Source organism: Leucopleurus acutus, assembly GCF_964270905.1.
Source record: "Leucopleurus acutus genome assembly, chromosome: 7".
NCBI classification, from domain to species: Eukaryota; Metazoa; Chordata; class Mammalia; order Artiodactyla; family Delphinidae; genus Leucopleurus; species Leucopleurus acutus.
Genome location: NC_139150.1, coordinates 113,883,774 through 113,906,788, shown reverse-complemented (window position 1 = coordinate 113,906,788; position 23,015 = coordinate 113,883,774). Strand labels below are relative to the sequence as shown.

Sequence of the window (23,015 nt, the reverse complement as noted above, 5' to 3'; positions counted from 1 at the left end):
GTCCAGGAAGATCCCACATGCCACGGAGGAACTAAGCCCGTGCACCACAACTACTGAGCCTGTGCTCTAGAGCCCGCGAGCCACAACTACTGAGCCCTCGTGCCACAACTACTGAAGCCCAGGCGCCTAGAGCCCGTGCTCTGCAACGAGAAGCCACTGCAATGAGAAGCCCGCGCACCACAACGAAGAGTAGCCCCCGCTTGCTGCAACTAGAGAAAGCCCGCGAATAACAACAAAGACCCAATGCAACCAAAAATAAATTTATTTTTTAAAAAACTGAATATGAAAAAAATATGAAAAGCACAAATTTAAAAACGTCCCATGCAAACATGTTAACACTGGCTTTAACCATAAACCACTTCCTAACAAGTACTCAACACAGACTGGATTGCAGGCTCCTAAGAGCCATATAAGAGCTGCAGCTGAGTTATCTTGTTAAGAATTCGCTGAAGTTCTTGAATCTCTGAATATGAGCAACAGCTGGCAACCCATTTCAGCGCCAGGATGAGAGCACGAAACACGTCCCACCCAGGCGGTGAGAGCTGATGGAGACGTCACCTGCGGGGCGGGGGCGGCTGGCTGCACCTGTTTAAGGCCTCGCTCCACCTTACAGAAGTTCCATGTGGGCGGGAGCGGGTGGACGCTTCAAAAGGGGTCATGTCTTGACGTGTGAATATACACAATTGAAGGTTAAATCCATCCGTAAGCCACACCTCAGCGCCATTCGTTCCAGTGACACCTGCTTCCTTGCCGACCACCAGCCGAGGAGGCCCCACGGGGTCTGGAACACGGGAGTCTGAGAAGGGCGCTGGCCCGTGGCCGCCCAGCAAGGCCTGCGGGCAGGCGGCGCTGGAGAAGCGCGTGCTCCGTGCGCAGGACGCCGGACACCGCCCCGACCGCTGCTTCCCTGCGAGTGCCGGGCACTGTGCACGCCTGAGCGCGGTCTGTGCACCGCCGTGTCTGCGGTGAGCAGACCGTCCGGTTACAATAGTAACTTACACTTAACCGGCTTGCTCACGTCCTAAACAGACTTCTCGAAGTAAAGAAGGCTATTTTGCAGATCAGTGCAAAAGAATTTTAAGGAATCAGGAATCTTGATTTGGAACACAGATTTGACTTTGTTATTTTACTTTTATTACTCTGCATTTATTTAATATATCCTATTAATACGTTTGCACTGACTTTCAATACAAAATTAAATCTTTACATAAAATCATTTCGGCTCCAATAAAACTGTAAAAAGATTGCTGTTTAAGGTGCAATAAATATTTAAAATATTTTAAAATGACAAATTATAAAAATCAACATGAATCCAGTGACATTTAAAATGATCACAGTATTCCCCACAAAACAGTTCAACGCAAAGTAGACGTCATCTGATGTTTTCACTCAGTTTGTGTCTTCATCTCTAATCTCAGGCAAACATCTTCTTTTAAGACTAATGCTTAACCTGTTCCTTGTAAAGACATTTAACTCACTGTTACTGCACATTTACTTATTTATGGTTGTTCATAATTATTAGTTTTCTAAAATGTCAGGCAAGAATATTATTATTGCTGTTTTTAAGTAGCCTGCTAAACTATTTTTGTGCATTTAAAAAAACAAAACAAAACACTTCCACTTCCTAAGTTGATGAGATCTATGCAGCTCACAACTGTACCAGGTATTAAAACAGTAAGGGTTAACTCTCACTATCTTTGAGAATTTCCACAGGATGGGTCAACCGTCCACACCTGCACTTGCAGTTTATTGTGCCCAGTGGCTCAAGGAGGAGCTCAAAGAAACCAAACTCCACATTCATTTTCAACCTGTAAATCAAATGACTGTCCGAGGGGAAAAAGGGATACAATGTTTAACTCCAGCAGGGCTGCTAAGGTATTGACAGCTACCCATGCCCTGTAAATACTCTTACTTTGGCAATGGCCTCCAGGGTTAACTTCTGGAGTATTCAGCCTGATACAACGAAACAACTAATGACAATTAGACCACATAATTTTTCCCACTTTTGCCACAAAATGTATAAATTAAGATAACATCTGTTTATATCACTTGCAAAATGCCTATACAGTCAGCCCTCTGCATCCATGACTTCCACATCCATATTCAACCAATCACGGATAGAAAATATTAAAAAAAAATTCCACAAATTCCAAAAATACACTGCATTTCCACTGTACTTCAATTATTTACACAGCATTGACACTGTGTTAGGTATTATGCATAATCTAAAGATAATTTAAAGTATACGTAGGTTATATGCAAATACTATGCAGGCTGCGGTATGTAAGGGACCGGAGCATCTGAAGACTCTGGGGCTCCTAGGGCAGATCCCTGTGGGTACCGAGGGGCGACTACACAGTAACACTGCTGCAGCCTGGAAGGTACGTGTCATTTAGAAAGCACGGCTGGTCACATACTGTCCTCTACAGACATATTCACATAAAGATGGAAATCAACATTTGTAGCATCAGTAGGTTTGATTAGCAAATGCAGGTATAACAGTGTGTACCCTTGACTCTAATAATAGCTGTATCAGTCGGCTACATGGTGAGCTGCAAGCCTCCGTCCACCACCAGGACGTGCCCTGTAATGTACGGAGACTCTAAAAGAAACACGACTGCATGGGCCACATCAATGGGGTCTCCAAACCTCCCAAGAGGGATGTTTTTCTTTAAATGTTCTTCTTTCAAGTCTTTCGTCATATCTGTATGAACAAATCCTGAAAGAGAAATGTTTGCTCATTTGGTTGAAAAGGGCAGACGCTAAGACACTTGCTCAATTTCAAAAAAAATAAATTCGCTGCTGAAAATTTGAGATGATTAATAAACCTTGTTTAGGAAATACAGAGTTTTGCTAGCAATCAGTACCCAAGTACTCAATTTTTATTCAATTTAACCCAATGAACATTTACTGAACACTAAAATATTTGACCCAACTCGTAGCACAATATGATTGGATAGATATAAACATGAATAAAAATTCCATTCCTTAACGAACCTGTAACCTAGGGAGGAAACACTCACTTGCACCCCTAATTATAACAAAAGGAACTTGGGTGAATATCCTCATAGAGGTGAACACAAAGAACCACACAAGTGATTAATTTTCACTTGATTAGGGGTGGAGTGGGGGAGTAGAGGGAAGGAAAGCATCACAAACATGGTCACATGACCTGATTCGGCAGTTCTGACAAAAATTAGTTTCATGTGCTATATCTAAGATAGCTGATGATTAGAAAGACCAGTATTTCCAATGTTCCTATAAGAAAAAAAACCTAATGGAATTATCCAATCCTGATGCAAGTATACACAGATAATTTTTAAAGTTAACACGGCAGTGCTGTGTGCAATAAGGTTTGCAGAGAACATGTTCTCAAGTAGCAAGAGCTGTAGTTAAAGTGACATAATATATGGAGTTCCAGTTCTAAATGGTTCACAGAACAGAAGAACTGCATATCTATTAAGGAAATCTTGTGAGATTAGTCTGATACATATGAATACATATTACCAATAACTTCTATAATCAGTATTCTGTACGCTACTCATCATTTAGACTTAAAAAAAGAAGGCAAAGTACAGCTGTGATGAAACCGCGTCATGGGTGCGCTGTGAGCGGAGCTCCACCTACAGGAAGACCCAAGTACTGCACGGGCTGCGGCTACCCAACAAGCAGGGTCGCAGGGCTCCCGGATCCGAAGTCTCTGGACACACTTCAGGGTCAAAGGTGCCTCAGAAAGTGAATCAGGAAGAGAACGCACTCCACATGCCTACAACGTCGACTGAATAAATCACGAATCTAACATTTAAATATCCAGGTCATCTTCTCAAAGAGTTCATGATACAATTATTTACTCTAAGGTTATTTTGAATTCTAGCAAAATTGGCATAAAATATTTTCCCACTAACTCTCAACCCTCGGCAGAAAATCAATGATGCATTTTAATCTTAAAAAACAAAACAGACCTTAATAAACTACAGTAAAAACGCGCTGCAAGAAAGACCTCGTGACTACTGGTTAGCTCAACTTCTAAGTGGCTCTGCTGACGTCTTCTCAGAGGTGGCATTTCGTGGCAAGCAGGGCACTGGGTGAGGACACCCCCCACTAGCTTCCGTCCCCCGCTCTGCTGTACTCTGCAAGCTAACAGCTGGGCAGCACGCACCATCTAAACTGCAGGCTGCTCCTGTCTCGTAAAACAGGGGCAGTAGACTGAGAATGGCAGACTTCAGCTCTACATAGCTACGACTCCAGGATGAAGGTATGCCTCGTCACGGGTCGTCGTATTTCCCCTCAAAGGCCCCCAGTTCTTACACTGCAGCCGCGTGGCTGAAAGAGCTCCTGTTCAGCAAGCACCGGTGGATGCTCATCCGGGTCGTTACTCAGGCTGTGCTGAAGGGAACTGAGGTGCCCAGCTTCTGGGGGAATGTAAGGCCACACGGTCTGTGAGAGGCCACCAAGAAGTGTTTTCACCCTGGGAAAAAGGCAGATCTGGAACAGGGCGCGAGGTGCGGGAAGGCAGACTGCAGACAGGAAGGGAGATTCAGGCAGTGAAACGGCGAGAAGGCAGGCCTTTGCCACAGAGATGCGGCCGTGGGACAGACCCGGTCCTCCAGAGCCAGCCACGGGAGCCAGCCACCGCGGCAGACAGACTGACACGCGTGCTTCTGACAGGAGACAGGCCTCGTCCGACACCACGGCCTGGACTCATATCCGTGAGGGCTCAGATCTGTCGAGAAGAGAGCGGAGCCCGCGGGTCCAGCACAGCGTCAGGCTGCTCGGGCCCCCACCCCGCGGGCCGGCTCTCCCTCGACTGCTCCCACCAAGTGGAGGATCAGGGCGTCATTTCACAGGGGGAGTTCCAGGGCCTCTCCCACTGGGAACGGACAGCTGGACGGACAGGCCTCACAGCACAGCTGCCGGCCAGCGCTGGACTCTGAGCTGAAAGCCTAAAAGTGCAGTGGCGGGCGGAGGTCAGGCTGAGAGGGAGAGAAGCCGTCCCCAACGCTGGCTTCTCCTCCCGGACCATGATGTCGGATACAGAGAGCAGGAACCTGTCCCAAACGCAAGCACCGTCCTCTCACTGTCAGCAGCTTTTTTTTTTTCTTCTTAAATTAATAGACTTTATTTTTTAGAGCAGCCTTAGGTTTACAAAAAAACTGATCAGAAAGTGGAGGGAGTCCCCACATACCTCATAAAACACTGCCTTCCCCCTGCACCCCCCAATTATTAACTCCCTGCCTTAGCACACTGCATCTGGTGAACCAACACTCATACGCTATTAAGTGAAGTCATGGTTTACCCCAGGGGAAGCCCTTTGGGTTGGACAGGTCTATGTTCCGACGAATGCATCTCATCATGTATCCACCACTAGTCTCACGCAGAGCGGTTTTACTAAAACTAAAACTCTATCTGCAGCTTCTTCAAATTCATATACATCGTCCCCTAATTTATCAGAAATCCAAGAAAAACATGAAGCTCGTCTCTAGTGATAAAGTAGTCCAGGCTCTACCAAATTTCACTCTCATTTTATGCTACAGCTCATGAATTACATGATCCTGAATTATAAACACATCCACAGCCAGGGCACTGCATATAAAGTCTCCTAGACTCTCTACCAAATCTCGTGGGACCTGAGCAGAGATATTAGTCGTTTGTAAACACTGCACACACCCGTTTCTGTGCTTGTGTTGTTTCCCAATTTATGATCTCCCCTCGGCCCCAGAGGATGCTCTCCCATAGCATTCTCCCACTTTATTTATAAAGCTCTGGAAATTTCACTTTACTACTCACTTTACTACATATATATTTACAACACCTTTCAAGCTGGGTTATAAAAATTACAAACTCCCAGTTGGTGCCACTGCCCACAGATGGCGTCACTGTGGATCACCTATGGGAGTCAGAGGCTTCGGCGGGCTGCAAAGCTGTCACTCCTTAAGCCAGAGAGATAACTGAGCACCAGGCGCTCGGCCAACAGAACAGGACACGGCTGCTGCAGTCCCACATCGGTGATGGCACGCTCAGTACACTTCCGAGAGGTAGGAGCTCTTTAGGAACAGGATACCCTTTCTCAGAAAAGCAAGTGTGTGGTTCTCGTCCAGTGAGAGCTTATATTTGGTCAGCTCCCAAGGAAATGTACTTCCTTGACCCATTTTTGGCTACCTATAGAGTATAAATAAACAGCATCTCACTTCCATATGACTTGGTCACTATTTTAGTTTTGAATATTTTGATATACAGTAGAGAGCTCATATTTAAATAAGATGCCAGGACTTTAGCCAGTTTTAGACACCAGTACTACCCATTGTGGGATGTGCACTGTCTAATATGGCTCTCTGCTTAGATGTCCATTCTCTGATATAAGTTCCTAGGACCTAGAAGGAATTAAAATAATCCAAGACCCTTTTTTAGGGAGATAAAACAAGGCTGTTGCCAAAATCCAGACCGAGATTTTAACCAGAACAAATGTGTATGTTCTAATATTACGCTTGTAAAAGTGTACAGGGAAGCTGTGTAAAAAATCAACACCACACTGAACAGCACACAACAGCACCTGCAAGCCTCTGCCAGCATCTGCCAGCAAGACTTTGTCCCAGGAGTAAACATAAAAGCTCTGCAACTAAAAGAAGGGAGGAGAGGGCGCAAAACACTCAGGGTGCCCTGTAGAAACACATGACTGCTCTACCATCTGTCCAGACGTTAAGGGCACGTACCCTTTGAGCCCTGGCAGGTTCAGTCCCAAGACGACACTCATATATATACTCACACATGTGCAAAATAAATCACTTACAAGTACTGTCACTGCATTACTAGTCGGACCAGCAAAAGATCAGAAAAAACCGAAGTGCCCAATGAGAGGCACAGGTTAAATGAATTACAGTGCACCCATAAAACAGACACTATTGTCTTTTAACTCAGCTATTAAAAATAGCGAAGCAGTCACAAAAGACCACACTCCATATGACAGGGACAGAAAGTAGATGAGTGGGTGCTAAAGGCTGGGGAGACTTGAGGGAAATGGGGAGTGAATGCTCACGGCTACAGGGTTTCTTTTGGGATGATGAAAATACGATGTTCTCAAATGTATCAGGGTGATGATGGAACAATTCTGTGACTACACTAAACCCACTGAATTGGACATTTTACATGGGTGAATTATGAGGTACGTGAGTTATATTTCCATAGAGCTGTTATTTTAAAAAGTGAAGCAGTTCTCTATATGGAATCAACTCCAGAATAGATTGTTCTATGAGTAAAGCAAGGTACAGAACATTGTGAATAGTATGATCAATCTGTGTTTTCTTAAAAATATGTATTGTGAATGAAAAACGCTGCCTGCCATATCAGTAAACAAAGTGGTGGTCCAGTGGTTAGGACTCTGTGCTTCCACTGCAGGGGGCATGGGTTCAATCCCTGGTCTGGGGACTGAGATCCCACAAGCCTCGGCGCCAAAAAAAAAGTAAACAAAGGCTGTTGCAGCCATCAAGCCACTACAGCTGCCCCCAACGGTGAGCCCTGAGGGGACTCAGGATGGGACAGATAGGAAAGCACACGACACTGGCCCCAGAGAGCTGAGGTGCAGATCAAAGGAATGATTCCAGTGAGCCCAGACTCTTGCATCTTCCCATACATAGAAAAGCGCTAAATTCCTTAACTTGAGATGTCTGGTTTTCTTTAATTAACAGTCATCTTTTGATGTTCCGATTACCTGGCCTTTGTTGCAACAACTCCTCTACATCCTGGCTCCCCCTTACCTCTTGGGAGCAGCCCCTCGGAGCTGTCTGAGAGGCTGCCTCCCAGGCTTAAGCCCTCAGAAAGTCTGCCAAATAAAACCTAATTCTCAATTTTTAGGTTGTGCTTTTTTTTCAGTCGACAGTATATATATATATATATATATATATATATATATATATATATGTATGCTCTACTGACTTATATATGAAATACAGAGAGAACTAGCTGACTGTGGTTGGGTGCCTCTGAGGAAGGAACTGAATGGCTAGAGAAGACTCACTTTTCACTCTATGCCTTTTTCTACTTTTGAATTTTGTACACATTTGTGTTATCTATTGAAAACACATTTTTAAAAGCAATGTATTGGGCTTCCCTGGTGGCGCAGTGGTTGAGAGTCCGCCTGCCGATGCAGGGGACACGGGTTCGTGCCCCGGTCCGGGAGGATCCCACATGCCGCGGAGCGGCTGGGCCCGTGAGCCATGGCCACTGAGCCTGCGCGTCCAGAGCCTGTGCTCCGCAACGGGAGAGGCCACAACAGTGAGAGGCCCGCGTACCGCAAAAAAAAAAAAAAAAAAGCACTGTATCCAATATAGTTTCAATTTATCAAATATTCTGTTTCTCATATTCAGTATTTTCCAATCAGTAACATTTATCCATGATGAGAAATTTATAGTTAATGTAATACCAAAACTTAGCAACTAATTCATCTTTAAAAATATTAGGCAGCAAATGATAGCCTAATTTATTACTGTGCTTGTCCCTTGTTTTTCCTATTATGATTTGCTTTTTAACTGTTTTTAACTTAATTGGAAACTCCATTTGCAGGTGACGAGGAAAACTAACATTAAAAATAAACATATCAATTCTGATGTTTATCAACTCCGTTAAAGGATCTGAAGAATCTAGTAGAAATTACTATCTAAAATAAAGTTAATAATCCATAGACTCAATTTAATGCTACCATTTCAACTTGTACTTTGCTTCTAATTAGTGAAGCATGTTCATACCATGCTTATAGCACAGCCAATATATTACACTACAGCCAAGATAATAAAGGTCACCCTACTCAGTGTCCACATTTTTTAGCAACAGGATTTTTCTTTCCTTCAGTGTAAACTGCACTAGAAAGTAAGATCTTTAGGAAAGGCTATACAAGCACACATCCCTAACACTCATAAAACTTCCCTTTATATACAAACTGGATTTGAACTATTTAGCCTGTTGCCTTGACAACTAATTAACCCTGACAAAATTAAGCATTCCTTCTCCAGCGTTTCCATAGCATCACAGGGGTACCTGCTTGGCATTCATCACATGGCACTGTAATTATTTGTCTATACACCTGTCTTTCCCACTGTACTTCTTTCCTTGTGGCAGAAATAGCTTTCGTGTCTGTAATTTTGGAGCGTCGCCAGCGCTCACATACAGGAGACACTCAGGAAATCTGCTGAATGAATGATTAGAATCAGGATTAGGAACACTTGCACTACCCTGAAACCATCCAGCTTCGAGATCATTGTGACCTAGAGTTAACTCTTCATCACCCACACTACTGCAATCCCTAAAAAAGAGAGAAGCACACACATGCTGCCCCAAACCATCTACTCTACACATGGTTAAACTCAGCTAACACGAAAATCAATCGGGCTGCACAAAGCACACACACACAGAAAGCAGTGCCAAGACCACAATGCAGCTTTGAGATTTTCTTTTTTTTCCTTTTTTTCCCCGCAAAACTGAATGTATCTAAATCAAGTCATTTATCAAATGTTCATGGATTTGGAATGCTTGAACTCAGCTGGTCTCTGACTAAACAATGAATTGGGACGATGGAAGGCTGTAGACCAAGAGGCCTGCCAGGACATTCCAACAATTCCCTGGTCCCTGCTGGTTCAGCACCGGTGCCAAACGCAACACCAGCTCTAGGGCCCACGGAGCAGAGCGGCCAGGGTGGCCTTACGAGCCCCCAGCGGGCCAGCCCCAGTGCCCACAGCAAGCTGGGTCAAAGGTCCCACGGCGACTGGCAGAGACACAGGAGAACACTCACTGTCCTCAACAATCCACTAACCAAACCTTCCATCACACCAGCTAATGAATGATGATGCAGATTTGGGTTTTAGCACCTTTTTATTAGTCTCTTAACTAATCCAGGCGATTTTTATCAACTAGTAATTTGTCAAAAGGCAAATAATGTAAAGGTAAAAGTTATAAAATTGGAAGATTCCAGATATTTTAGACAGAACATAATAGCAAAAGAACAAAAAGACCTAAATCTTGTAATGATATAAAACAAATTTAAGGGGCCATAATTTTCAAGCCTTATTAGCTGACAATCAAAAGATAAAGCTTTTGTAACAGTTCCACCAAAAACTAGCTGTGGAACCTTGGGCAACTCACTCTGTCTCTTGGGGCCCAGTCTTCTAAACAGTTGAGATGACTAGAATAAATCATCACTAAGATCCTGTCCATCTAACATTATCCCATAATCAGTGCAAAATTTTAAAATAAAGATCTTATATAAAATATAAGGTACAAGAAATTTTTTTCTAGGCACCAGTCCATTACTTGATTTTTTCGCAATCATTTTAGAACTACTCATTTTAGAACTTTTTCTAATCATTTTAGAACTATTTCTAATCGTTTTAGAAGTATTCAGGTTCTAAACTACTCTTATCTATGAGTATCAACTCACAGGCTAATTAACGGCTTCCTTCTCCATAAAGCAAAAGCCATAATCAATAGTTATTTTAATAAGTTTTAGATAAACACACAAACGTGTGTCTGTCTGACAAATATGTAATCGTGTATGCGCACCTGCGCACGCACACGCGCTCTGGCATGCATCTGGGCTGGGCGAAGTGCACACTTTCTCACGCTGCCACGCTCTCGTCTCCCCCGTGCTCTGTGAGCCACCCCAGCTCTGCCTACACCTCCAGGAAGCAGCTTGGGACCGGCTCCACTGCCACACACTCACAGGAGAACCAACAGCCCAATATCAACCTGCGCAATTCGTGGACTTGTCAACTCTTTTGGAAAAAAAAAACAGACTAAACGTCAGCCTTGGACAGGTCTTCTCTACTTTTTTGTTTATTTTGTTATCTGCAAATTTGTACAAACATATAAATGGTTCTACTCTCCAGAGACGTGATTTCTGAGGTTACCGCTGGGACCGGAGACTGTGTTTGGAATACTGAACTGCAATGTTTTCTTAAAACCAGAGTCTACTTTGTTACACAGGTCTGCTTGTAAATTTGTGGAACCCCAGATATTTGAGGCAGCTTCCATAATTTTCATTTTGTATTTCTAACTGGACCAGTACTAACTTTATATGTGCTTAACTGGTTTATACACCTTGGGACGCTACCTGGTACGTTTCTGACTCATCCTAGAAGCACCGTACTTAGTACTCACACTCTCAGTGGTTCTGGCCTATTCTGACAGGAGTGACAGGACAGTCCCGGAGACTCTGCCTTTCAGGTTTGGGAGCACCTGATACGTTTTCACGTACGTACTCTGAAGCGCTCGCACCTGCCCCCACCATCCTGTGGACTCCGCGCACCCACAGTGCTGTCTTCTGGCGCCTGCGTGCTCGCTGGCTGTTTCAGTTACTCCCGGGAGCCTCAAAACGTGTGAACATCAGAAAGGGAGACGTGTGTTTAAAACTGGAGCTTTGGGGCATTTAAACCTTTTTGAATTGCGCTTCAGCAGAAGTTTTTCCTCCTAATCCTGTGCCTGTTCTGGTCCAGGCAGAGGCTGGTTCTGCAGCTCTGCCTTGAAGGAGTGCGTCCACAGTCACTCCACCCCCTCTCCCTTCTGCCCTGAAGGTCACTCAGCACACAGTGGAAATCCAAGTTTAAAATGGGACTTCAGTCATTTGTAGAATGCGTTGTGTTCATGGGTGCAGATGGCTACCAAATGGAATAAACTTGGTTACAAACTGGGGCAACTAATTTGAAAAGCAACAAACCAGCTCTACGTTGTACATTCGAATTTATTTAAAAAGTCTTAGCACAAGTTGGAGAATTTCTTTAGCCTTTAGCAACTTAAACTATAATTCCCATCATTCTGTTTCAATATTTTCCAATTACCTGTAACAGACCAACCAAGCTAAACTGGCTTTGCGTCCTATTTAATCCATCAATATTTTCAACTCGTGTGGAGTGCCTCAAGTCAGCACAGTGAAAGGAACAGGTGCACTTTATAAAATGCCCCCCTCGCCTTCTTCAGGAGGCTCTGACTGCTGCGGTACTGAGCCCACATCACATTTGCTTTGTCTTCCAGGTGACCTGCACCCTGCTGGCTTGGTCTTCCTACAGGCTTCACAAGAACACCAGTGTTCCCGATGGATTCTCCACAGGCGGCCAGCTCTACTGCGAGCCCACCCCCGCGCACCCCCACCCCCACCCCCACCTCCCGCCCCATGACTTCCACTCCTGAAGATTCCTTAAATTCCCACCTCTCTAACCACGTTCATTGTCGGCCACTCCCAAACAGGTCGGATTTTAGCAGCCTGAGTTCCTCTGAGGAATACCTCCCGCACACAGGCTAGAACCTGCGGTGGCCGGCGTGCGTGCCCTCACTTCTGTTACCACGTGCCACCACTGCTCCCCGCACCATCACACAGCAGGCCTCAGAGTGCCCCCTTCGCTCACTAAAGAGGCAACCACAGCTAAAATCACTGTTACAACCTACTACTTCCCAGAGTGACTTTTCAAAAGATGTTTCTTCCTCCTGAGTCTGCGTAAAATATATTTTCTCCTTCAAATTTTTCTTTGTATTGAAATTCTAACGTGAATACGGGGTAGCTCTCTGGGGCACAGTGACACCCAGTGAAAGGTGTCTTCTCCATTTTGGAAACAAACATATGTGACCTCTGATCATTCTTTCTCTGTACAAACACTGGCTTTCTGCAGTACAGGCAGACCTTGTTTTATTGCGCTTTGCAGACACTGCGTATTTTACAAGTTGAAGGTTTTGGGCAACCCTGGATCAAGCAAGTCTACTGGCGCCATTTTTCCAATAGCATTTGCTCAGTTCATGTCTCTGTGTCACATTTTGGTAATTCTCAAAATATTTCAAACTTTTTCATTATTACTGTATTTGCTGTGGTATCTGTAATCAGTGGTCTTTGATGTCCGCACTACAACTTGACTTGAAGGCTCAGATGATGGTTAGCATTTTTTAGCAATATTTTTCAATTAAGGTATGAACACTGTTTTTACAGATATAGTGTTACTGAACACTTAATAGTCTACAGCATAGTGTAAACATAGCTTATATGTGCACTGGGAAACCAAAAGCTTTGTTGACTCGCTTTATTGTGACATGCACTCTACTGCAGTGCCTGGAACCGAACCAGCGGTGTCTCTGAGGTCATCAGTACATCAGTTACTGTAGGGGATTACTGCATGAAATGTGCAAATGACATCATCTACATAGCCTTGTTGGATTATCTCCTCTGGTTCACACTGTTATTAAAAGCACATTGTATTATAGAGCTATTCAGATATTTTAGATATAAAGATGTGTTATTTCTTTAATCTAGACGTATGGAATACATTAGGTAATAGATGCATTACTTGGAAAGTTCTGCTTTGACAAACTGACAAAGTCTAAATTAACAAATACTGTATCCCAGCGAGCAGCAAATCAATGCAACATCCCAAGAAGAGGAGAAAGACAATTAAAATGGAAACATTCTCCAAAGGGACACAGCTTGGACACGTTCACCTGCAGGGTGTAGGCTACCAGCACTCCCCAGCCCGCTTACTTGAAATTCTTACACTCAGCTCTTGAGAGTCCTTAACTTAAATACAACTGACTTTAAATGAGAAGTTTCTCTTGTGGTTTTAGTACAGATGCAGCATCCCGGCCCCCTGAGTCCCATCAGACCAAGGTCATGCCCTCCTGGGCAGCGCTGCTCCAGGACTGAGTAACAGTGCAGGTCCCCTGCTCCTGTCCCAGCACCTCTGAGAAGTGCCTGATGATGATGACGTACTTACAGACACAAAAACAGTCTTTACTGTTGTCGTAAAAAGCCATAGATGCATATACATTAAAAGAAAAAAGAAGTTTCCACTTACCTGGCGCAACTACATTCACTCTAATTTTCTTTCTTGCTACTTCTTTAGCAAGAGCGCGTGAGAACGCAACTAGCCCGCCTTTACTGGCGCTGTACACGGACTGGCCAGAACTGCCTTTTAAACCTACAATGCTTCCTGGAAAAAGAAATGAGAGCAAATTCAAACCAATTAATGGGGTTACTATTCTGAATGTTCAGATGCTCTACAGTAAACAAACAAGGTACAAACTATTCTACCCTGTCCTTTGCTAAAATTAGGAATCCTAACCATTGTCATTTGAGTAGTAAGACTTAGGGTCTGAGTCTGCTCAGATACATAGAGAAAACAGGATCCAAAAGAAGCTCACGGGAAATCCTGAGTGCCAGGCAGGGGTTGAGAACGGATCCTTTAAGTGACAGGAACCCATTCTCATCTCTGAGGAGGACAAACATGATGAAAATTCTACAGTAGTTACAAAGGCTTCCAATAGGAAAAGGTTAAAAGCAGAAAAAAAAGTCAGATAAAAGCTGATTTTATGATTCTACCACAAACATAAGTATTTATTTCCACCTAAAAACAACAGTTCATCTGATGATAAATCTTACTACATTTCAACTACTATCAATCTAAATTAGCAAAGTTTCAATTGCACACTATCTGTAAAATTGCAATCTAGTTACCTTCAGTGATGTATTAACCTGTACTGCCTACTATAAAGATTCTTGGGTGGCTTCATTTATATGAATATGAAAGAATAATTTATAATTCAAGTATCAACTGTATGGAAATAAATTCTTGCAGAAGAGAAATTGGGGAAATAATCTTCTCCACCAGTGACCTGTACTTATGATATAAAAATTAACCAAGAGCCTCAGAAAATTTTTGAGAAAGTAATTTAATTTTAGATAAAGAGAACATTCCAAATACTTCTCAAATTACAATCAACAGGTCCAATATTAAAATATTTAACCACGTCAGATGTCCCATGCCAGTTAATGACAAAGGAAGAGAAATATGAAGCACAGAAAGAGAGAAAAGACACATCAGACACAGGAAACGCACGTGGAGAGAGAAAGGGGTTTGGGGAGAAAGAAAAACAAGGAGAGACACAAAAAAGAAAGAACAACGCAGGCTTAAGAGGAGAGGCCGAGCATGAGGCTGGGGCAGCTGTATTTCACGCCATACGCTACAGTTCACCTGTCAGAGTGATAACTTCTGAAATACAATGGACTTGCTCGCAGTTTAAAGTAGTCCCCTCTGTGATAAGAGTCCCCTAGTTTATTTTCAATACTCTATTTTTATTTACTTTCAGCATGAGTCTAAAAGTTTGCATGTAAACAAAGGACTGATATGGGCTTTTTATATATATCTAAAAGGGGGATATTTTAGAGTTAAACAAATACACCCCACTTTATCAGGTGAAACATACAGGCCAGTGTACCAGCTTACAAGAACCCAAATCATATCTGGCTGTGTTAGAAGGCAAAGGTCAACTCATTTACTAAGCTTTTATAAGAAAACTGACCTCTCACATTTTTAAGGGCAAATGTCAAAAATGTTCTACTTCTTATTAGCACAGTATTCTTTCCTTTCCTCATTTTCAAAAAAGAAAAACCCTATATTCTGACTTTAAAAACCCTTATATTCTGGTTTAAACTATATATCAACCCTATATTCTGGCTTGGAAAGACATCTCCTGCATTAGAAAGAACAGGGTCACTGACTGTAACAGAGCAGCATCCCCCTTCTGTGGCCTTCTACGGTATCACCACTTAAAAGGCAGATGGCATGCTGCTATTTTCAAACTGTCAGACTGAAATACAACTTCAAGCCACTTTGCATTTTAAGGTCTATATGCACATTCTACAGTCTGTCTGCCCTGTGGGTAGGTGAACTGAAGTCTAGGAGTTACTTACATCACCCTAAAAAACTGAAAAGGTTGTTCTCTTAAGTAAACCTCCTCTTAGACCTCTGAACTAGATTTATTAGTGACCCATGCAAGCACTGTAGAAATCACTTTTTAGCCCCCACTATCAAAAAGTTTTTAATTTCTTGCCCAGTTTGAAAATTCAGTTTCACATAAAAATCAGGATGTTCGGACTTCCCTGGAGGCACAGTGGTTAAGAATCCGCCTGCCAATGCAGGGGACATGGGCTCAAGCCCTGGTCCGGGAAGATCCCACATGCCGCAGAGCAACTAAGCCAGTGCGCCACAACTACTGAAGCCCGCATGCCTAGAGCCCGTGAGCCACAACAAGAGAAGCCACCACAGTGAGAAGCCCATGTGCCACAACGAAGAGTAGCCCCCACTTACCACAACGAAAGCCTGCGCGCAGCAACAAAGACCCAACACAGCCAAATATAAATAAATAAATAAATATTTTTAAAAATTAAAAAAAAAAACAGGGTGTCCAATTTCTCTTAAAAAAATCCAAATAGCTGGCCAAACTGCACCATGTTTGTGCACAGCAACCACCTGCTGGATCTGAGCCATTCCCCACTGGGCACCTTTTGTCATGTATCACCTGGCTCGTGCAGTCACTTTCCCAATACCTGGTGGTGTCACTCATATAACACCTGCTTGACCACTAGAAGGATGTAAATGGGTGATTCCTGTTTTACCGATTAATCGGTTAATCTAATCCTTTTTCTGCAGATAATAAAGATACATTCCGTCCAAGTTTCACAAGTAAATATGTTCCAAATTACTTGATAACTTTCTTATGGTACATGAGATAATAATAAATCCACAGAGCTCAGACTCACCCACATTCACAATGGACCCTGTCTGCTGTTTAATCATTGTCTTCACGGCAGCTCTACAGGTCAGCATGGAGCCCAAGAGGTTAGTATGAAGCTGAGATAGCATATCTTCGGCATTTGTCCTTACTAAGAGGTTATCCCTATCAAAAAAACAAAAACTATGTACTTTAAAATTGGGATATAACAAAACAAATTAAAAAGTCAAGAAATATGAAACATTTTCCCTGAATGCAGAATACAAGAAGTGCTTTATATTTGAGCTAGAACACCTAGAGAGCACATTTTAAACTTGGTTTGAGGCACTAAAATAACAACTGATAAGCCAGAAAGGACCCCTTGGAGGACAGGCCCTGGCCCTACCCAGGTAGAGGGGCACATACCCCTAACTGCTCAAAGTAGGGCCATGTGGCCAAAATAGCTTGAATGAAGTAACTGCCACACTATGCCTTGATTAGAAAGTAAATTTTTATATTATTCTAAATATTCTGTCCTAAATTCATTAAAAAAAAAAAAGAATACCCACTCTGATTCCATTAATATTAACTGAGAAAACATATATGGTAGCAGAGGTCAGGACCATGGTTACCTATAAGGAAGTAATAATTGGGAAGAAACTGAGAGAGCCTGCTGGGGTTCTGGAAAAGTTCTGCAGCTCAATATGGGTGGTGATTACAATGTTAAAACCGAAGTGTACCCTTACTATAATCTCAATATAAAAGAATGAAAAGTGTGTGGACTGACAGATCAAGTTTCAAAATACATAGTTTTTCTTCCAATGAGAAGTAAAACAAGTTAATTAATATGTTCATTCATATTATTCAAAGACATACAAGGAAAAAAAGACATATAGAAACGTACTTAACTTTGTGACCAACCTGTTAATTCCAGCTGCGTTTACCAAGAAATTAACTCGACCTAAGTTCTTCTCTATCTCTTCAAATGTATTTTGAACATCATGTTCTTTGGCAACATCACAGCTCAACGCCAAATGATCTCCTATACAACAAAATTAGATCAGAATTACTAATAAAGTATAACTTGAATTTAAAAATGATTCAATACACATTTGTCAAGCATCTACTATGAGCTAGATCTGTTCTATCCAGAACATGAGATAAAACATGATTATGTCCCCGATTCCTGATTTTGTGGAGATCAGTCTAATACACTGGATGGGGGCAGGTGGGTAACAAGAAATAAAGTACTTTGTATGATCATCTAACAATATTTATAGCTTTGACACTGACCCCATGCTATGCAATTCAACAGTTTTCTCTGTTTTATATTCCTTTTTTTGAAACTTAACGTCTAATTCGGTTAGGTTTTTGATGAATTGGTTTTCTGGCCCTGAAATAAACTCTAGGATTTTTCTGTTTGTTTAACTATGTCACATATATTATAATGACTATTGTTCAAGCCTGACCATTAGGAGAGATAAGACAAAGCAGGAAGCTGTTAAAAAAAAAATGCTAAAACTTTTTTACTAAAAACAACTCTTGCCTGCTTGTTAAACATATCCACTTTTTTTGAAGTGTTTAAATACCAAAAAAATTACACTTCAAAGAAAGCATTCTTTATTTAATAATACACCTTTTTAACATTCTAAACTGTAGATTTTTAAAAAAACTAAACAATTGTTTATCTTCTGGCTAACCCTGCCTAATACATTAACATTAAAATTATCTCCTTAAACATTCGAAGACAGTAGGTCATCCGGAAAGTGATACTCTCTGGGTGAAAACCAGTCAGTCACTCATGGATGACGTAATTCAAGGAAATGCAAGGCCCCAGAGCATCTGCCTCTCTCTCGGCTCTTACCTGAAAGCAGGCTGGACCCACAACCCCTGAAACCCAACCAGCAGATTTCATCCTGTCCAGCCAACACTGATGGTGTGGGGTGACCCAGAAGGACCCCCACGTTCTCACCCCTTTGAATCTGAGCAAGAAGCATGGCTGAGATGCTCTCTGGTCCATAACGTACCAGCGGCCCACGTAATCACTTCGGTGAAGCCGTCGGTGACGTTCCTGTAAAGGTGCCCCCCCCCGCCCCCGACGGTGAAACCGGTGCCCCTGCTCCCGGCCCGCCTACTACCTCAACAACAGCTGCCAGCTCGGACCGTCACAGCACCCGGTCTCCCTACCCTCCAGAAACTGAAATTCGCAGAGAAACTGACAATCCATTCCTAATAAACGGGGGTAAATGGAGTTTAAGTGCAATGACAAGGAATCTGGCGGAACAAATCTCATTGTTCCTTGGTGATGGTCACCAAAGCACCGTAGTAACGTCAGTGCCTTGGGCACAGGAAAGCAGACCGGGTACAACCAGGACTGGAAGGGCCGCAAACGTCCAGGGCCGGCACTGCCTGCGCATGCGCACACGTACCAACGCGCAAGAACACGCAGGCGCGGCGGCAAGACTCGCCAGACGGCGCCGCACCTGCGGCACGCACTGCCCCGCTCCCCACACGGTGAGCCTGACCGGCCCGGGGAGGAGGGCGCCCACGACGGCTTCTCGGACCCGCACCGGCCGCGGTGCACATTCGCCGCGCGGAGGCGGGGCGCCCCCGGTCGGTACCCACCGCCCAGCTCCCCGGCCGCGGCTCTGGCCCCCTGCAGATTCCGGGCGACGATGGCCAGTCGGTAGCCTCTCTGGGCCATCAAGCGGGCCACCGCCTTGCCGATGCCCCGGGAGCCTCCGAACACGGCGCACACCCTGTCCATCTGGGACGGGGAGCCGCAGACCCGGAGGAGGAGACTACAAGGCCCGGCCCTTCCCACCGGCCTCGCGCCTTCACACCACGGCGGCTCCCACAAACCGAAGCGCCGCCCCAGGCCTCCCGCCGCCGGACTGGAGCCCGGAAGGGCGGAGGCGCCCAGAGCGCCGCGTCAGCACGTCACGTCGGCGCGCCGACGGCAGTGTGCAGAGGCTACGGGCGCCACGCCCTCCGCGGACGCGAGCGTGGGCGGGGGAGACCTGGGGCGAGAGAGACGGGGAGCGAGAGCCAGCTGGAAGGGGCCGCGCTGCATGCTGGGACTTGTAGTCTCGGTGCCGGCGAAAGGGCGCGGTAGCGGTGCGGTGGGTGGGGTGGGGCTTGCCCTGCAGTCGGTGGGCCCTGGGCTCCGGCTTTGCCAACACCCTGGACGCTGGATGTTCCGTCGTAAGATCAGGACCGTGCCGGGTTGGGACACGGGGATCACAGCGTTAGGACCCGGGATGGACTCTCCAGGTTGTGTTTGGCTGAGACCTGAGGTCCTCCCGTGAAGGAGTGGACACCGGAGTCAACGTCACAACAGACCTTGGTCTTCCTGTTGTCCAGCTTGGCTCATGTGCCCCACGCAGGGTGAGGCCTAACAAACTAAACCGTGGGCGCGTCTGGAGCAGAGAAATGTTTCGTATAGGGCTGTAAGAGGGAAGAACAAGCCTGACTCCATAGTGGGTCTGTTTCTTCCACTTTAATCTTTGTATTCTGTTGCTGTTACTTTGATTTAAGAATGTTGCCTGCAGCCTGAAATATACAGGAGAGCCAGTGCGCAAGGCTCTGACCTTTAAGGGGACACCACTTTTCCATTCATACAGAGATAAAAAGTTGCAGAACAAAGAATAACGTTGTTCTAGTTGGAGGTTTACAGGAACATCGTGACCTGACCTTTGTGGAGAAACTGCAAGAACAAGGGATTCCTACACAAAATGTGCAACAACCAGCCACACCCCCTCCCTCACTTGGCCTTTAAAAATGCTTTGGCTGTTTTGGGGGCACAAGACACCCATCTCCTTGCATGGCCCTGCAATAAACCCTTCTCTGCTCCAGAGTCTGACGTGTCAGTATTGTTGACCTCACTGTGTGTCTGGCACATGAACTTGGTTCGGTAACAGTTTCAGGGAAGGAGGTTTTATGGGCACAATTTGCTAGGAGGTCTGCGGAGTGTGTACCCCTCTTCTGATTGGTTGGTGGTGAGGTAACAGGGTGGTGTTCCAGCAATCTCAATCATCAGCCTCTGGTTCCAAACAGTCTGGGTCGCCGTGCTTGTGCTCAGCCTGAAGTCACCATCCTCCACCGGGTGGGACCTTAGTTCCTGCAGAAGAGCTCAGAGACATGTATGAGGCTGTTATGCAGGTCCCCTGAGGAGAAACCAGGACTCTGCCCCATCTTGCGCTATTGTTTCTTTCTGCACCCCTCCGCTAATAAGTAACTGTTTGAATCTGCCCTTTGGAACTCAGGAAAGGTCTAGGAAGCGGAAAGCCTTTTTTCTACGAACAAGAAATAGGTGACATGGAAAAGCTTTTATACCCGGGAGGTTCCCACACGGTCCTGCTCAGTTTCAATCCCCTCCTTCTTTGATTCTCCCGCATCTTCAGGGGAACCGGTGTTAGACAAGAAAAGGAATAACATTTTGGACAGGGGTTAATCATAAACGCAGTTTTAGAGGGACTCGGTTTCACCCGCCTGAAGGACTGGGACACGAGGGTCAGACTCAGCCCAGACCCCGCCCTCCCTCCCCCTGCCCCACCCGGACACACTGTTCTCAAAGGGAGCTGTTGTTGAGGCAGGTGCCCAGTCAAGAACATACAGGAGGAGCTCAAGAAAGGCTAACTGAACGGTCTTGCCTCAGCATCCTCGGCTGCTGCAAACAAACAAAAATACTCACTGCAGTTCTGAAGAGGATGTGCTCAGTGCTCTCTGGGTTAATAAGCTGAAAGTTGAGCATTTGACACAATTTTACTTGATACAATCTTTATATTAAATGTTGCAGAAAAGTAAACCGTGGTCCCTACTACTAAAAAGTAGACCGTCTGGGGGCAACAGGACAACTACACATGAAACACAAAGGAGCAGCACACAATCATGAAGTGCAAAGTTATCTTAACAGGACAGCTCAGAGGAGAGGGAGGTCAGTGAAGGACGAAGAAATGCCTGGGGAAGCTGGATTTGAGGGCTGGGTGCAGACTGAATGGAGGCAGGGGAAGAGCCCAAACAAAACAAAATTCCTAAGCAAACTGAGCATCATTTTTGTCCTACCTAGCTCCTGGAGGGATTTGAAGTGGCTTGCAAAAATATACAGTAAAACCTCACGTCCATTAGGATGGCTACTATTAAAAAAAAATGACTAATAAGCATTGGCGAGGATGTAGAGAAATTGAAACTCTTGTGCACGGTTGATGGGAATGTAAACTGGTACAGTTGCTCTGGAAAATGGTATCACGGTTCCTCAGAAAAAAATACAGTCTTACCATATAATCCAGCAATCCCACTTCTGGGTAATTCCACTTCTCAAAAGAATTGAAAGCAGGGTCTTGAAGCAATATTTGTAAACCCATGTTCATAACAGCATTATTCATAATAGCTAAAACGTAGAAGCAACCTAAGTGACCACTGATGGATGGTGGACAAGCAAAATGTAGTACGCACATGCACACACACTGGAACATTAGTCACCCTTAGAAAGGAATTCTGCAATATGCTACAACATGGATGAACCTTGAGGACATTACACTAAATGAAATAAGGCAGTCACAAAACAACAAATGCTGTATGATTCCACCTATACGAGGCACTCAGAGCAGTCAGAATGATACAGACCGAAAGTAGGATGGAAATTGCCAGAGGCTGGGGAGGAGAAGGAAAGGAGAGTTGGTGTTTAACAGGTGTAATGTTTTTGCAAGATGAAAAGAGTTCAGGAGATGCATGGTGGTGATGGAGGTTACCATATGGGTGTTACTTAATACTATTGAGCTGTACGCTTAAAAATGGTTAAGAAAGTAAATTCTATGTGTATTTTACCACAAGTTTTAAAATTGGGGAAGAAAACAACCACAGCCATACAAATTTTTTTTTTTTTTTTTTGGCGGTACGCGGGCCTCTCACTGTTGTGGCCGCTCCCGTTGCGGAGCACAGGCTCCGGACGCGCAGGCTCAGCGGCCATGGCTCACGGGCCCAGCCACTCCGCGGCATGTGGGATCCTCCCGGACCGGGGCACGAATCCGTGTCCCCTGCATCGGCAGGCGGACTCTCAACCACTGCGCCACTAGGGAAGCCCTGCCATACAAATATTAACATTTACAACAAGAACACTGAATGCAGTTTAAAGTTTCTTAATGGGGTTGTCTTTTGTCCCTAAAGCATATAGCAATCCTGTCAAAATACTGTGATTTAACAGCACTTTAAATATTTCTTCTCTGAGGAGTTATAGCACAAACTTGATACTGGGTTGTTTTCAATTTTTAGAAATTATTTTATGATTTTTAAATTTTGTCTTTTAATTATATAAAACATTTGCATGGTTCTTAAGTGTAAACCACAAAGCAGGTACATTCAGAGAAGCACAGCTTTCATCTTTGCCTCTGTTTCCTGTTCTCTTCCTACCCGTATAAAATGTTAAATTTTTATTTATCCTTCCATTCTTTCTTTTTGAAAATATTAGAAAATGCATGTCTCTTTCCTGTTTTACCCTCTTTCTTATA

General features: G+C 44.3%; 1 protein-coding gene across 1 annotated transcript; it reads right to left on the bottom strand.

Annotated features, from left to right (window-relative positions):
- Positions 1-279: 279 nt before the first annotated feature.
- CBR4 (carbonyl reductase 4) lies at positions 280-19,564 on the bottom strand. The gene is made up of 5 exons (XM_082842791.1): positions 19,135-19,564; positions 17,431-17,551; positions 16,559-16,695; positions 13,815-13,949; positions 280-2,719 (listed from the first exon to the last, which is right to left on the bottom strand). Exons 1-5 carry the CDS (start codon positions 19,274-19,276, stop codon positions 2,541-2,543), a joined length of 714 nt encoding a protein of 237 aa, XP_082698917.1. The 5' UTR covers positions 19,277-19,564; the 3' UTR covers positions 280-2,540.
- Positions 19,565-23,015: the final 3,451 nt, after the last annotated feature.

What these genes read in the sequence shown, in the direction of transcription:
- CBR4 (XM_082842791.1), bottom strand. Translation starts at nt 19,276, where the DNA reads ATGGACAGGGTGTGCGCCGTGTTCGGAGGCTCCCGGGGCATCGGCAAG. An exon ending in CGCGGCCGGGGAGCTGGGCG is followed by an intron (nt 17,552 to 19,134) that starts GTGGGTACCGAC and finishes TTTGTTGTATAG; the next exon opens with GAGATCATTTGGCGTTGAGC. An exon ending in AGTGAATGTAGTTGCGCCAG is followed by an intron (nt 2,720 to 13,814) that starts GTAAGTGGAAAC and finishes TTTCTCTTTCAG; the next exon opens with GATTTGTTCATACAGATATG.